The 17,924-nt window shown below is 42.0% G+C and overlaps 1 protein-coding gene across 1 annotated transcript in view; it reads right to left on the reverse strand.

Annotated features, from left to right (window-relative positions):
* Nucleotides 1-11,588: 11,588 nt before the first annotated feature.
* cnih3 (cornichon family AMPA receptor auxiliary protein 3) overlaps nucleotides 11,589-17,924 on the reverse strand; it is a gene marked incomplete at both ends in the record, with an annotated part of 43,684 nt that continues 37,348 nt past the window's right edge. Inside the window, 2 exons of the mRNA XM_081378146.1 lie at nucleotides 11,589-11,659; nucleotides 13,899-14,059. Coding sequence (XP_081234272.1) covers nucleotides 11,589-11,659; nucleotides 13,899-14,059 — 232 coding nt within the window. The remainder of the gene's footprint in view (nucleotides 11,660-13,898; nucleotides 14,060-17,924) is intronic.

Genomic DNA, 17,924 nt, shown 5'->3' on the forward strand with positions numbered 1-17,924 from the left:
CAAATCTGCCGAAGCCAAGGCAGTATGCGTCATGCCCGCCGCCCCTGAGACTGAGAGCGTCATGCCCGCCGCGCCTGAGACAGCAAGCGACATGCCCGCCAAGCTAGAGCCTTCACCGCTGGTCTCGTCCAGCACAGAGTCCTCTTCACCGCTGGTCCCGTCCAGCACAGAGCCCTCTTCACCGCTGGTCTCGTCCAGCACAGAGCCTTCTTCATTGCCGCTGGTCCTGTCCAGCTCAGAGCCCTCTTCATCACTGGTCCTGTCCAGCTCAGAGCCCTCTTCGCCGTTGGTCCTGTCCAGCCCAGAGCCCTCTTCGCCGCTGGTCCTGTCCAGCTCAAAGCCCTCTTCATCGCTGGTCCTGTCCAGTCCAGAGCCCTCTTCGCCGCTGGTCCTGTCCAGCCCAGAGCCCTCTTCGCCGCTGGTCCTGTCCAGCTCAAAGCCCTCTTCATCGCTGGTCCTGTCCAGTCCAGAGCCCTCTTCGCCGCTGGTCCTGTCCACCCTAGAGCCCTCTTCGCCGCTGGTCCTGTCCAGCTCAAAGCCCTCTTCATCACTGGTCCTGCCCAGTTCAGAGCCCTCTTCGCCGCTGGTTCTGTCCAGTTCAGAGCCCTCTTCATCGCTGGTCCTGTCCAGCTCAAAGCCCTCTTCATCGCTGGTCCTGTCCAGCTCAAAGCCCTCTTCATCGCTGGTCCTAACCAGCTCAGAGTCCTCTTCGCCGCTGGTCCTACCCAGCTCAAAGCCCTCGCCGCCGCTGGTCCCGTCAAGCTCAGAGCGCGCTGATCCTGATCCAGAGACTGAGCTTCACGTCACTTCTGCCGATCCAGAGACTGAGCTTCACGTCACTTCTGCCGATCCAGAGACTGAGCTTCACGTCACGTCCGGCCGTCAAGAGTCTCGTCCCGCCGAGACTGAATCTGTTCCTGAGCCTGAATCTGTTCCTCTTCCTCCTCCTGCGCCTGTGTCTTCGGACAAGATGGCCACCACCGAGCCAGTGTCTCAGGACAAGATGGTCTCCGCCGAGCCAGTGTCTTCAGACAAGATGGCCGCCGCTGAGCCGGTGTCTGTTCCAGTTCCTGAGCCGGTGTCTGTTCCAGTTCCTGAGCCGGTGTCTGTTCCAGTTCCTGAGCCGGTGTCTGTTCCAGTTCCTGAGCCGGTGTCTGTTCCAGTTCCTGAGCCGGTGTCTGTTCCAGTTCCTGAGCCAGTTCCTGAGCCGGTGTCTGTTCCAGTTCCTGAGCCGGTGTCTATTCCTGTGCCGTGGCCGCCCGAGGGGTCGTCTCCGCCGTGGCCGCCCGAGGGGTCGTCTCCGCCGTTGCCATTCGAAGGGTCATCTCCTCCCTGGACTCCTGAACGAACTGCTCCGCCCTGCTCCGCACTTTTGCCGAGCCCGTACTGAAGCTATCTCCACAGCAGACTTCTTCTTGACAGTTAAAGCGGCCTTATGTCATGAAAGTGCGGACTCTGATTAGGGTGCCATTTGTAGCCAAAATCTACCGGAAATAGTAGACCATCCGTGGACATTTGACATACTCTTTTCAACATACTATGCTTTGGGACACACTTATTCTAATCTCTCATAATAGGATGGATAGTATGGACATTGGGACGCAGGGATAGAACATTGCGTACGCAAATGTAAAATAACGCTATCGTCAAACATTAAACAGCATATAAGTTCAAAACTGCCAAACGTTACAGAATGAAATGTCGACTCAGGAGGGATTAACGACTGTGAAGCTTTGAGGGCTTTGATGGACTCAATCTACTCCATCTTATGTTTTGATCATCATTTTGAATCTGATCCGGACGCACACAAAAGTGCGATTTTCTTCGTTTTTTGTTTAAAATGTTGCGCTTTTTTTAAATGTTGCTTTTTTATGAAACTTACCCACATTCAAATGTTGATAAAAGGATGCATGAAGCTAGAATAAAATGTTTTTAAAATGGAAAGAGTTCTAAGCTATTACTAAATTATAGTTTACTGAGAGTATTCTTCAAAGTGTACTCTCATAAACGAAAAAATGTGCTATCAGTATACCTACAGTAAGTTCACTTGTAGTATTGCAGTACGAACAAAAATCTTAGTTTCAAACTAGTTGTGCACTCAACATTTTCTACTGTTAACTTAAAAAATGGTACAATACGTATTTACTATATAAATGGCTCATTCATTCATTTATTCATTTTGTTTGGACTTTATTTTACAGTACGTGTACTTGCATGCTGGGTAATATAAGGTGTCAACTACAGGGGTTATGGTTAGGTTTAGGTGTAGGTTCAGGGTTAGCCCTTACCCAGTTATTGGAGTTACCGTAATAAGTACATAGTATGCACACGGGGAACAGGACTGTAAAATAAAGTGCTACCCTTATTTTTTGTAAGGGCATCTATGTTCCTCGAAAGTTTTCTGCATCCCTTCACCACCCAATTCTAGACCCCTCAGACAGCATGCCAAATACACACTCTTTTACTCCATCTGATTATTTGTAAGTGTGAACTCGTGAATCACTCCCTTGCTTGTATTGACAACTTTGTGTGTATTGTTGAAACCAAATCATCTATCAGAAAGTATCTGTTTCTTTGCTTCGGATTCCATTTTGAGCATTGCAAGTAGGAGACATTTGAAATGAATGAAACGGACCCGCTGAAGCAAACAGCGAGCTTTGACTGTGTGGGGGAGTGGAAGGTGCAAGGACAAAAGCTTGCAACAATGGAGCTGCAGTATTGATCCAGGCCACTCTTTTGAACGTCTTTGAGTCATTGTATCAGCTTGTATATGAGAAGGGGATGTGTTTGTTTGTTTGTCAGAGAGACAACCGAGGTGCAGGTGCATGAGAGGGCAGACATTTCATTAAAGAGCGCTGTTCTTTTGAATTCATCAAATAATCCTGTGATGCTATACAGTGATTAGTTGAGGACTTTTTTGGAGGAGGAGATTGTTGGAGGAGCGACAAAAAAAAGAGAAAAAAAATAGTATGATGGGTTCCACAAAAATATTAAGCAACTGTTTAAAGTCACCATCAAACCGACAATTCTTGTTTTTATGGAACACTGCTGTATTTATTATAAATATGTTATATGTTGCGATAGGGAAGAAAAGACTTTTCTGACTTTAACAACATTGATAGTAATGAGAAATCCTTATTGACCAGCAAATTAGCATATTAGAATGATTTCTGAAGGATCAAGTGACACTGAAGATTGGAGAAATGATGCTGAAAATTCAGCTTTGCAATCACATGAATAATTTTTTTTTTAAATATATATTTAACAATGTTTTAAATTGTAATAATATTTCACAGTAGTTTGTGTTTTTGATCAGCTAAATGCAATGTCCTTTTCAGTGCGTAATAGTGACAAACAGTACAATTATTTTGTCTTTTCAGATGAGTCATTCTCCATCTGTCAATGAAACGGCACCTGTCACAGAAATGTCAAGACACTTTAAGGTCATGAAGGCAGGCACACTACATTCTTCTGTCAATAAAGTTTTCTATCATGTACTTGTCTAATTAAAGAGCATTTCCTAACCACCCCTTCTCATATCTCAACACATGGCTTAGATATTATTTAGCTAAATTGCAATGGTGCCAATAACACACATCAATGAGAAAAAAGGAACTTTTTTTCCCACCAAAAACTGGCTTTTCAAGCCTGCCAGAAACTCACATTCTCACACCCTCGCTTTTTTGTCCCTCAGTGTTTCTAAATTAATCTCTCCGCATTTCACTAATCCGGTGCCACCAAATGTATTCTGCATCACTCAAGACATTCATTCGACCTCAATGAAAGCTAAGATTCCCCCCTCTGAAAACTGCATTTCCAACAAACCAATTGATGAATAATGAGTGAATATGCAAATGTGTTGGTCTGCCGTTGCTTTTAATCCATTAAAAGAGGCAGAATCCAGTCGGTGACTCATCATTATCTACACAAACATGTTCTCAACATCATCGGTGTGAAAAATGAGTCCTCAGAAATGAAGGGTAGATAAGGAATCCTTACTTTATGGATTGAAGTATGAAGGCAAAAACTGAGAGCAGGATTAATGTAAGTTATAGACGGCCATGAAAAGGTTCATTAATAACTTAACAAATCATTTCATTTTCATAATAAGCTGCGTAAAGCTGTTCAGTTTGAAGTCCTTAACACGTGGAAAAGTAGGAGTTTTAGTTTTTTTAGGAGATAAATATTTGTTTGTGCTTAACAAGAAACTTTCACTTTCAGTGATTATCATAAAATACAGGATGATACAAGAAATGCTGATCATACTGCAAAGTGTGTTGTGAAAACGCCAGAGAGAAAGAAAGCTCCAAAGATGATGGTTTGGACCAGGGGAATTAAAATCCCTCGCTTATCGCTGCTTTGAAGGCTGGGTTGTTTGTTCAAGCTCAGATGAGTTTTCTGTGCTGGGTTATGGTGTGGACATGGGGGTGAACTGCAGATCCCTGTAGCCACTAACATGCTTACAGCTATTTCAGGATATCAGGCTGTCTGCACAGAAAATTTGTTATTAGATTTGTTTATGAGTACAACATCCCTGAATCTGTGTGGTTATGAGGGCCGAGGTCTAACTCAAGAGCATCTCACATTAGAGGCATTTTCTCTGAGGAGGCAGTGCTTCCTCAATAAAACTTGGATGAGAAAATAATTGACAGTACAAAAGCATACTGTAACAAAACAAATATAAAATTTGAGTTCAAGTAGCAGAGTCTCTCTTGCCTCCCTTGAGCTCATTGCGTTCCTATTGTTTTGGAAGCCATGTAAATGTCTAAAATGCATTAAACTTGATTATATTCTGATGTTACGTCATGTTATTAAATAGTATATAAATATAAACATACAAAAATATTATAGTATTTGTCACGTGGATTTATAGGACCGACCAAAATGTACATATGTTCTATTCCTCTGCAGAATATTTTTCCAAGGAGTCAGTGCGTTAAAGTGTCGGCTAAGCGCAGAGGTAAATGTTCTTGAATATTAAATAGGTGCAAGTAGAGAAGGGCATGGAGAGTTTGAATGTGCATCAGTGCATGAGGAGGTGACGTTTGCTTGCCAGCGCCTTGTCTGTTCCCCTCTGCTGGCCAGTCTTCAGCCCTTAGTTCTGGGCAAGCTGACAGAGATTTATTTGGACTCAGGGATGCCAGTTTTTGGGCCAGGATACCACCTCATATGAATATTAAAAACTAGAGAAATACCCACTTCTTTTATTTTCTATTACTTTGTCTTGCTATGGCTATTTTCTTGCATTTCTTAAATACTCTCAGTTAAGTATTATTTTCACACGTTTTTGATTGGAAATTGGAAAATTTCCCAAACTTAATTTTTAAGATTTATATGAATAATATAAAATTCTTTATATTATGTATTTTTTTAATTCTGTCTACAATATACAAGTAATACAAAAAAAGAAGGTTATGGAATATATAGAGCTTAAGATTTTAAATTATAGAAAAAAAATATTATTACAAATATTTAAAACGTTGTTTACACTGATGAGCCAAAACATTATGACTAGTCACAGGTGAAGTGTATTGATCATCCCTTAACAAGGTCAAATATTAAGATTTGGGTAGATAAGATGGGTCAGAGTATCTCTGAAATGGTAAGGCTTGTGGGTTGCTCCTGGTCAGCAGTGGTGAGAATTTACCAACAGTGGCCTGAGAAGGGACAAACCACAAACCAGTGACAGGGTGCTGGGCACCCAAGGCTCATTGATGCACAAGGGCAATGGAGGCTATCCCGTCTGGTCTGAGCCAACAGAAGGTCTGTTGCACAAGTCACACAAAATGATGTCCTGTCCACCGTCGAGAGCAACTACAATGGGCACGCAAGCGTCAGAACTGGAACTTGGCAGAGTGGAAGAAGGTCGCCTTGTCCGATGAGATAAGATTTACTTTTACACCACGTGGACGGCCGTGTATGTGTGCGTCATTTACCTGGGGAAGTGATGGCAGCAGGATGCACTGTGGGACAATGACAAGCCGGTGGAGGGAGTGTGATGCTCTGGGAAATGTTCTGTTGGGAAACCCTGGGTCTGCCCATTCATCTGAGTTTAAATTTGACCTACCTAAACATTGTTGCAGACCAAGTAGGTGCTGTTGGACATCTGGGAAAATGCTTACTTTAGCCTGATAGCAGTAAAAGTGTACGTCCCACCCTCCCTGCAAATCGCCGTCCAAAGCCACGCATCCTGAAAGCATGAACGCGCACAGCCCAGAAGACCGGAGACAACGTTACTGCAATACACCATGTGTCATTCACTGGTGAGAAAACTTTACAGTACATTGAGTAACAGTACTACAATACCAAACATAAATTCTTAAAAACAGAATTAGATGCAGCAAGTTTTCGGTTTGTTTAGCTTGCAAAACTTGTCAGTGTGTAATAATATTTCTTGCATGACAGGCGATGAGAGTCTGCTTGGCTGCGCTGAAGATATATAGATCGTAGATCTTTTGCCAGTGCCACTTGTTGACGGTTCAGAAGGAAAGTTAGGTTGTTGCTGCTTGCCTGCCATTCTCGATATGTCTGCACAGCATATACGTGAACGCGCTGATGACTAATTTCTGCGTGAACAGCCTGCCCAGTGGTATGCAAAGACACGTTGACTGACGGGGAACACATGCTATAGGACCGTTCGGAACGAACGCAACAACTGAATGAACATTTTATGGTCCCACAAACGACATCTATTTATAAAAATACATTTAGACCGCTTAACAGAGTGATTGCTATCAGGATATGAGGAGACTTTCAACCAGCATAACAACAAAAAAAAAATTCTGCACAGAATCACTGCAATTTTAATGACAATGGTGTTGGCCGGTGGAAGTGACCTCTTTCAGTAGGATAAAGCACCCTGCCACACTGCATACATTGTTCAGGAATAGTTTGAGGAATATGATGAAGAGTTCAAGAAGTTGCCTGGCCTCCAAATTCCCCAGATCTCAATCCAGTTGAGAATCTGTGGGATATGCTGTGCAAGTTTGATTCTTGGCGGCTCCACCTTGCAACCTGCAGGGCTTGAATGATCTGCTGCTAACATCTTGGAATCAATTACCACAGGACAACTTCAGGGGTCTTGTAGAGTCCATGTCACGGTGGGTCAGTGCTGTTTTGGCAGCACACAAAGGACCAACAGCATATTGGGCAGGTGGTCATAATGCTTTGGATCATCGGTGTATACTATATGGCAACACATTCTCACACCCAAGGCGTCACTTTTTGTCACTTTCAACCATGCTTCAATATCTGACGCTCAAAGCGCCCCCTAGCGTCCATATGTGACGCTTCGGTTATGGGTAGCTTTAGGCGTCATGTAACTGACGCTTTCGGAAGCGTCAATATTCGACGCACAAAGCGCCCCCTAGCGTCCATATGTGACGCTTCGGTTGGGTAGGTTTAGGTCTGTGGTAGGGTTATGCGTCTTAAATGGACGCTAAAGGCTGCTTTGAGCGTCAGATATTGAAGCATGGTTGAAAGTGTTAAAAAGTGACGCCTTGGGTATGAGAACGGTGTATATGGTGTATACGTCAGTATAGATCGGGGTGCAAAACTGAGCTCCTGAAGGGCCACAGCTCTGCAAAGTTTAGCTCCAACAAATATACCTATGGTTTTGTACCCCGGATATAGATCAATAAGATAAGAGTCTGCATTTATTTGATCAAAATACAGAATTTTTTTTATATTGTGAAATATTATTTCAATTAAAAATAACAATTTTCTATTTTTATTTATATTTAATTTATTTGTTCTTATGATGGCAAAGACAAATTTTTCAAACTCTTCAGTGTCACATGATCCTTCAGAAATCCTTCTAATATAATGATTTGGTGCTCAAGCAACATTTTTTTTTATTATCAATGCTGAAAACAGTTGTGCAGCTTAATATTTTTGTAGAAACTGTGATACTTTTTTTTCAGGATTCTTTGATGAATAGAAAGTATATATTTAAAAAAGAAATATTTTGTATATTCTATTCTGGGCCATATTTTGCTTTCACATGCTTGGTTATAGCATGACAGAAGGCACAAAAATCTTTTATAATCCATGCACAGGTGTGAACGGCAGCATTCCAATAGTATGGCAGCCAAGAGATCAGACTGGCAGATTCATTGAAGGGCACAACCAAAACAGCACACACACGTCTTATGCCGTCCTGTAGTGAAAATTTAATCCATCAGAACAAAGCTGTTACAGTAAATTCAATACACATCTCCAGTTCAGCATGAATTAAAGGAAGCATGCTGTTTCCTACAGTAAAGGACATCGGTACAGTCTGCGTAAGTGGTTTCCTCTCCATCGCCCTCCCACATGCTGTGCAGGTATGAGCGATATGACCGAAGCAGTCAAAGGACGAGGCTGAAGGTCAAGACACAGCACAAATTGACCGGAATTAACAGACTCATGGAGACTCAGGCATTAGCGTAGTCCTCCACCAGATTCACTGAGGCATATCCACTCACAAACCAGAGCCAAGAACCCAAGATTAATGCAAACAGCCACTCTCGTTATAGGGGAGCACGTCAGTTAACACTGCTAATTGTTATTAATAGCTGAGAAAGCTGAGGAATGTGTTGAGATTGAAATCGAAGGCCTCATGAGAACATTTTATCATTTTACTTCTCATGCCAGATTATTTTTTTCCGTGAACCTCTCATTTATCAGGACACACATGTCATTAAAAGGTCCAGACGGAATCTGTGGGGTGTTTTCTTTTCAGAGCTGATTTTGGAGAAAAATTCTGTGGAATTCTATGGAATACATTTAAACAATCTCATAAATGGAGCGGAGAGTACTAGAAATCACCAAAATCTGTGGAGCTGCATGTGGGCTGTTGCTATAAAAGTAATAGTATCATACATTACTCACAGGCTTATTTCTGTGGACATTATTATTTGTTTTTATGACTGAATCTAGGTTCTCTGACCTGTCTGCTATTATAATATGCACATCCTCATTAGTTAAAAGTCCTTAGTTTTTTGCTTTCGGTCAATGAATCACCCCATGAACTCACATGCATTTAATAAATTCAGATGGCTGACTCTTTCTCAACCCACTGGAATTACCCATGACTGGATCAACCTCATTCACCCTTGATTAATTTATATCATGTGGTAAATCAGAGCCAAAACTGTTTGCAAACAATGTATATAATTCTACTGTGATAAATGAGCTATATATATGAAGAGTTCAGATGCAAAAGCCTCTAAGTGCCATCTGAAATTTTCTTCTCGAATGATAATTTGTATCAAGTTTGTATATTTTAGTCCAGTAATTTCACTTAAATGGCAATGAAAATTACCTATTAATTGTGATTTAAGTGAAATTACTGAACTTAAATATGTGAGCTTGATAAAAATGATCATTCTAGAAGAAAATTTCAGATGGCACTTAGAGGCTTTTGCTTCTGAACTATATATATATATATTCATATATTGCATATTGATAAGTGTATATATGTGTATATCAAACTATCTAGCCAAAGGACATTTACACAAAGGGCAGATTGTTTGTCAGAGAGAGTTGTTTAGGTTCTGTCAGATTTTCAGATATAAAGAAGGAAGTTCGATTGTATTGTGCCAAATGGGTTAGATTGTAGAGACCTAAGGTTTGGCATATTTTTTAGCTGATGGGAGGAAATAAATGTTCTGTGCAAACAATAGAGAGGCCAACACTGCGCTTTCTACCTGATGGTGTTGTTATCGCCTTTCTACATCCCCACTGGTGTGTTTTGAAATGGATTTTAGGTTTAGACACTAGAGAGCTGGGGAATCATTTTAGAGGACAACATCCTCTGATGTCTGCTAAGAACTCTCAGCATCATTTTTTAGTTTACCCAGTGGACCAATTTATGCATCATATACAGGCATCGGTGTTGTTATCTAACTAAAAAGGATCAGAGTTTGCTCTCTTTTGCAAGGATCAGCTTTTATTTTCTTGCCGCTCATCTGCCTTTAAGAACTCCAAGCTATGATTCACAGACGACCGTATAAAGTTTAGGAGTAGAAGTTGAAGGTTTTTGACAGTCAGCACTGTTAGTTGATATGACAAGATAGCCAATAATAAGGCAAGAAAAAATATATATATATTTTTATAGTACACTTAAAAAAAAGAAAAAGTTTCACTTAAAACCAAAAAGTGTTTCAATGCCAGCTGACAGCAGAATCTTAAAAAAAAAGAAAAGAAAAAAGAAATCTGTGTATAGTTTTGGAGAAAAGTAAATACTGCATAACTTGCACTTTAGTCACAATATTACCAGTTAATTTCTTCTACTTTTGCTTCCACCAATGAAAAAAAAAAATTTGTTTTGTTCCTGAATGAATCAACTAATTTTGAATGAATCGGTTAAATGAATGATAAGATGACTCATTTCAATAACTAAAGACTTACCCCCAATTTCCACCAACTGCGGAACGGCTACGGATCGGCTCCACTGCGTGTCGGCTCCGTGCTACGCTGTCCTTCAATACCCACCAGGTCCGGATTTGTTGCGGAACGGCTGCGGCCATGACTAACAGCTGAAGTCACGAGGACCCATGAGATCTCGTGAATTCACGTATGATCGCGCGATATAAGTGCTGAATTGCTGCGGAGCTCTCCGGCATCCGGCAAAAATAGAAGCTCTGCGTATCTGCTCCGGAGGGCTGCGGATCGCCGGAGTCGGAACGCAGCCGTTCCGCAATCTGCACTTATATCGCGCGATCATACGTGAATTCACGCGATCTCGTGGGTTCTTGTGACTTCAGCTGTCAGTCATGGCCGCAGCCGTTCCGCAACAAATCCGGACCTAGTGGGTATTGAAGGACGGCGGAGCACGGAGCCGACACGCAGCGGAGCCGATCTGCAGCCGTTCCGCAATTGGTGGAAATCCGGGGTGAGGCTGCATCCAAAATGGCACACTCTCTTGATAAGGTTTTTTTTGTTTTTTTTTTTATCAAGTAATTGCTTTGCAATTACTAAAAAAGTATGTTTTGTATTGTATGAATTTTTGTAGCATGAATGCAATCTGGATGAACTACATCCACCAATTTGCTTCAGTACAGTGACAATATAAAAGCCTAATATTTCTCTTACACAGTATAAATGAGTTTTATAGATAAATATAGTTGGTCCTAATCATAGAATAGAAAAACAAAAAAGCTTGCTTGCTGAAGCTAAGGTGCCACAAAGAAATGTAGCTTGGAAAGATTATAAAAAAAACAGAATTATGAAGGTTTACAGATGTTATTAATTGTTTTTGTTATCTAACAATAGATAATAAGATTTATTGGATCCTTTATTTGGCTTTTTAAGGATTATTTGGTACCTAAGAGGATGTATTAGTAAGTCAAGAACAAAATCTTTGTGAACAGCTGCCAAATTAAAAAAAACCTTCTTCTCTTGGGTAACTATTAAATTTAATGATCTGTTGCCAGAACACTGGCTAGATGTGTCAGCAGTCGCAGACTGTACAAAGTTTTGAAAAATGCGAACATAAGCCAGACTACACAGAAATGTGTGCGTTTGTTTGTGCGGCCAGGAAGAAAGGTGAAAAAGCCATCCAATCCTAGAAAGACAAGGCAAGTAAAATCCATGCTCAGCTGGCCTCATGGGTAATCCGTGCTGACAGGCTGGGCATCTAAGAAACCCGGCAAGCTGACAGGTTGCCCATCCAGCACTGTGTGGGGGACAACCACTTGTCAAAGCACATAATGTGCAAAGCTCTTCGCTTGAGGGCAAGGATATTTTCTGAGAGTGAAACACATGGAACTCTTAAGAGCAAAGATAAGGTGTTATTTCATGAGAATGATTATTATTTATCAACCCTAAAATACTCTTTTATTGTAGTTTATTGAGTTATGCATCTCAGATTTTCATGTCCCATGAGTCCCTTTGAGAGCCAAAATTCATCACTTATCTTGTGCCGCAGCATACTAACCAGGATCAGATATGGGTGTCGAAATGGTGGCAGAAAGCTCTGCGAGTGCCAGGACCTGCAGACATCTGATGACGTTCATTTCACGGCTATAAGTGGCAAAGTGTTAGATCGTTGGCAAATGGAGCTGCATCCTTTACAAACTGTAATTACGGAGCATGTGGCAGTGATTTGGACGGATAGCAGGTGGAGCAGGAGGACAGCCTGTCACCGATCTGTCAGCCAGTCACTGCCACACAGGGCTTGGCGCCAGAAAACGCATATAATAGTCGACCTATGAGCGGGAGGCAACGTTCCCTGAAGAGAAGACATCTGAGAGATGAGGGCACGCGTCAGTCTGAGGTGGATGTTTTTCAGAGTCACTCCAGGGTGAGGATTCCAATGCTTTGTGGGCAATTGAGTGAAATAACCACATATGGAACATGAACAGCATGACTGATGAAATTAATACTATTGTGGAGTGAAAAAAACAATGCCTCTTAGTGGTATTACAGTTTTTCTCCATTGGTTTGGCTCATTTCTTGAAACAGAAATTACATTCTTAAAACTCTAAGATCATTTGGCAAAACAGTCTTACAGTTCAGCACAACACTATAGCTCACCGTTCACTCATGCTTCAAAACTAAATTTGTTTCCCATATAAAGAGTCAGTGCCACGAAAATGGCAAAGATCCTTCTCAATTGCTTTGGCTCATTTCTTGAAACAGACCGGACGTTCTCAACACTCTTGGGGCCCTATCTTGCACCCAGCGCAATTGACTTTGTACACCGACGCATGTATCATTCCTATTTTGCACCCGCGCAAAGCGCGCTTTTCCCTCCACAGAAGCACGTCGCTAAACTAGGGAATGAACTTGCGCTCCCTGGGCGGTTCAGCGCAAAAAAGGAGGCGTGTTCAGGCGCAAACGTTCCTTCATGCTATTTTGCAGGTTTAGAAAACAATTGCGCAACTAACCAGGAAAAAAATTGTTTAAAGTCAGTGGCGCGTTGCGCATATGCTATTTTAAGGGCGCATGCTTGGACATTATCAATGTAGCGTGTTCACAACGCGCATACACACACTTTGATTCTCTCATCTACACAGAAGCAGCAGTTTTCATTTTTGCAAATCATACATTATTATGATAGATAGATAGATAGATAGATAGACAGACAGACAGACAGACAGACAGACAGACAGATAGATAGATAGATAGATAGATAGATAGATAGATAGATAGATAGATAGATAGATAGATAGATAGATAGATAGATAGATAGATAGATAGATAGATAGATAGATAGATAGATAGACAGACAATTTATTATAAAAGCATACATCTAGCTTACACATTTACCCAAATTATCATACGCCTTTTTAACCGAAGTTAATGTGGGTGGGTTTCTCCATCCCCAATGTCCCTGACGAGAGCGTTGCTCTCCTCGGCTGTGAACCGCTCCTGGCGCGCGCCTGGCAAATCCGCCGTTACAATAGGAATCCGCTTTAGAAAAAGCGCGTCTGCTCTTAAAGGGAATGTGAGATGACTCTCTGATTGGTTTATTTCACGTTACGCCCAAACCACACCTATGAATAATGAAGCTACTTCAGACCAACCCATTTTAGATTTGCGCCTGGCGCAAGAGTCATTTATCCCGCCGGGAAAATAGCAACAGCGCCAAGACCCGCCCACAAAGTTACTTGCACTTTGCGCTTTGACACTTGCGTTTCAGATCGTTAAAATAGGGCCCTTGGTGCTTTTGCCAAAATAACGTGGATGGTTCGGCACAACACCATGGTTCACCTGCAAAAGTTCATACCTCTCCCAAAACAGTTCACTCATGTGTCAAAACTAAATTTCCTTCTCATTTAAACAGTCAGTGCCCCCAAAATGCTTCGTCCCTTTGGCATTGTGTAAGCACTGCAAGTCAAAATGTTTAGATGGTTTGTCACTATGGCAGAGGACCATTGAAATATCCCTCATGTCCCTCATAATATCCTCACATGCAGCGTCCATTGCATGGAGCAGGGACCTCTGATCTTGAGCCTGATGCTCATACACTCTCCACCTCCAAGCGGAGAAATACTCCTCAATAGGATTGAGGAAAGGAGAGTAAGGTGGTAGGAACACCATGGCCATCCTTGGATGAGTAGTGAACCAGGCCCTGATGAGCAGGCCACGGTGGAAATTCACATTGTCACATGACATATGACACATGACACACAATGACATATTGTGGTAGGTGAGGCCCTACGAGGCCTCTCTCATTTTCAGGGATCAAATCAAAATGAAGGCGTCCAAGAAGATGAGGAGCTTCTGTATATTGTATGGGCCAAGACTGGGGATGTGAGTGGCCACACCATTCTCAGATATGGCAGCACACATAGTTATATTGCCCCCTCGCTGGCCTGGGACATCCACCGTGGCCCGGTGGCCAATAATATTATATGGTATATATATATATATATATATATATATATATATATATATATATATATATATATATATATATATATATACAGTGAGGAAAATAAGTATTTGAACACCCTGCTATTTTGCAAGTTCTCCCACTTAGAAATCATGGAGGGGTCTGAAATTATCATCGTAGGTGCATGTCCACTGTGAGAGACATAATAATTTAAAAAAAAAATCCAGAAATCACAATGTATCATTTTTTTACTATTTATTTGTATGATACAGCTGTATGATACAGCAAAGTATTTGAACACCTGAGAAAATCAATGTTACAGTTTTTCTCAGTCGCTTTGGTGCATTTCTCACATCACTATTTACATTTGCACAACAGTTAGTTCAACCTCCACAACATTTAGTCATTTGTGCACATCATAGTAGCAGTTTCTCATTCCTTCCAACAAATTGCAAATGCTTTTGGACATGCATCAATTGCTTTCATACAACTCTGCTGTTTTATAACATTATCATTTGCTTATGTCATGTCAGTCAAAATTAACTATACTTGTGAATGCTGAATAGTCATTCCATATAAAACTAATAGTCCTCATTTCATTGCTTGAGTCATCACATACAAAAATGTTGAACTAGTTGTCAAAATCTGTCAAGCAAATTTTACACATTTTTTAAAATCTTTTTTTTTTTTTTTGAAAATGTCTCCTAAATTGAACAATTTCTCTCAGGTGAATCTCAGCTTTCACTGATGAGGAACGTCTGGATGTGTATGAATGATTACAGTACCATGTATGCTGTATGTTCAGTTCCAATATGTACTGCAATATTGTGTACAGTTGTGCATGGCTCTACCCAAAGGGAGTTTATGTTTGTTGAAAAAATGGGTGTATTTTTTCTTTTGCACAATGCTGTGAACAAATTAGAATTCCAAAGAGCATATGCAGTAAAAATGTGAAACATACATATTCAGTGTCTTGTACTCAGTTACCTCACTAAATACAGTAATGTGTAACTTTATTGTATTTTTCAAATGGCTGTGCAAATAGTATATAGTGCTGTCTTGAGCATTTTCAGGTAGTGTCACCAAGATCTGACTTTTTTGCATTGGAAAACATTTACAGAGTAAACTGTCATAATGAAAACATGACAAAGCCATTTGACTATCTTGTTCATAAACAATGGTGTCAGGACTTTTTATCTTGATGACACTGACACTTTCATTGACATGAATACTTGCTTTTGAGGAGTGAGCTATCCATTTTGAGTAAGTGACATGCTTTTGCAGGTTATCAATTAGGTTTTGCAGTTTGTACTAATTGTTTTGAGAACTGCATTAACTGTTGTGCAAATGTAAATAGTGATGTGAGAAATGCACCAAAGCGACTGAGAAAAACTGTAATATTTGGTACAGTAGCCTTTGTTTGCAATTACAGAGGTCAAACGTTTCCTGTAGTTTTTCACGAGGTTTGCACACACTGCAGGAGGGATTTTGGCCCACTCCTCCACACAGATCTTCTCTAGATCAGTCAGGTTTCTGGGCTGTCGCTGAGAAACACGGAGTTTGAGCTCCCTCCAAAGATTCTCTATTGGGTTTAGGTCTGGAGACTGGCTAGGCCACGCCAGAATCTTGATATGCTTCTTAGGGAGCCACTCCTTGGTTATCCTGGCTGTGTGCTTCGGGTCATTGTCATGTTGGAAGACCCAGCCTCGACCCATCTTCAATGCTCTAACTGAGGGAAGGAGGTTATTCCCCAAAATCTCGCAATACATGGCCCCGGTCATCCTCTCCTTAATACAGTGCAGTCGCCCTGTCCTATGTGCAGAAAAACACCCCCAAAGCATGATGCTACCACCCCCATGCTTCACAGTAGGGATGGTGTTCTTGGGATGGTACTCATCATTCTTCTTCCTCCAAACACGTTTAGTGGAATTATGACCAAAAAGTTCTATTTTGGTCTCATCTGACCACATGACTTTCTCCCATGACTCCTCTGGATCATCCAAATGGTCATTGGCAAACTTAAGACGGGCCTTGACATGTGCTGGTTTAAGCAGGGGAACCTTCCGTGCCATGCATGATTTCAAACCATGACGTCTTAGTGTATTACCAACAGTATCCTTGGAAACGGTGGTCCCAGCTCTTTTCAGGTCATTGACCAGCTCCTCCCGTGTAGTTCTGGGCTGATTTATCACCTTTCTTAGGATCATTGAGACCCCACGAGGTGAGATCTTGCATGGAGCCCCAGTCCGAGGGAGATTGACAGTCATGTTTAGCTTCTTCCATTTTCTAATGACTGCTCCAACAGTGGACCTTTTTTCACCAAGCTGCTTGGCAATTTCCCCATAGCCCTTTCCAGCCTTGTGGAGGTGTACAATTTTGTCTCTAGTGTCTTTGGACAGCTCTTTGGTCTTGGCCATGTTAGTAGTTGGATTCTTACTGATTGTATGGGGTGGACAGGTGTCTTTATGCAGCTAACGACCTCAAACAGGTGCATCTAATTTAGGATAATAAATGGAGTGGAGGTGGACATTTTACAGGCAGACTAAAGGCGGGCGTACACGGTGCGATTTTTGCTGTTTTTACGAGCTCGCAGATGATTTTTTTCACTCGGGAGAAATCGAGTGGAATCGGTGATGCTCGCATGGTCGCGGCTCGCAGCGTGTGAGAGGAATTACGAGCCGAGCCGAGCACGTTATGAGCACCTCCCCGACCTCCCGATCATTTTTAAACATGCTTAAGGCGGGCGTACACGGTGCGAGTTCGGAATAGGATCGGACACTCGGGAGGTCGTGAGATATTGCACACGTTGCAAGTCAGTTTAACTGATAATCGCGTCAAAGCAGCTGGTACACGGCACGACTGTCCTGCACGAATTTTATCCCGAGCCGGCAGCAATCACGTGAGCTTTCGCGCTAAACACAGATACCGTCAATGTTGCATGTAGGCAAAGCTTCAGATAGAAAAAATTACAGAAATGTGTGTGCAAATGATTTGTTGTAAAGCAGAGAACAGTAGCCATTCCTTTCAACATAAAAACTAGAGAGAGAGAGAGAGGTGTGTGTGTGTGTGTGTGTGTGTGTGTGAGTGACAGTGTATGCGCACGCTGTGTGGTTGCTGCCACTTAGGTATAGCCCCACGTGGTTGTGTATGTTTAGCAATAGGGGACAGCTGGTGAAAATCGGGCCGACTCCCCGAATTTTTTAAGCATGTTTAAAAATGATCGGGAGGTCGGGGAGGTGCTCATAACGTGCTCGGCTCGGCTCGTAATTCCTCTCACACGCTGCGAGCCGCGACCATGCGAGCATCACCGATTCCACTCGATTTCTCCCGAGTGAAAAAAATCATCTGCGAGCTCGTAAAAACAGCAAAAATCGCACCGTGTACGCCCGCCTTTAAAAAATTCGGGGAGTCGGCCCGATTTTCACCAGCTGTCCCCTATTGCTAAACATACACAACCACGTGGGGCTATACCTAAGTGGCAGCAACCACACAGCGTGCGCATACACTGTCACTCACACACACACACACACACCTCTCTCTCTCTCTCTAGTTTTTATGTTGAAAGGAATGGCTACTGTTCTCTGCTTTACAACAAATCATT

This window comes from Scardinius erythrophthalmus (genome assembly GCF_964197995.2).
Source record: "Scardinius erythrophthalmus genome assembly, chromosome: 11".
In the NCBI taxonomy this organism is placed as follows: Eukaryota; Metazoa; Chordata; class Actinopteri; order Cypriniformes; family Leuciscidae; genus Scardinius; species Scardinius erythrophthalmus.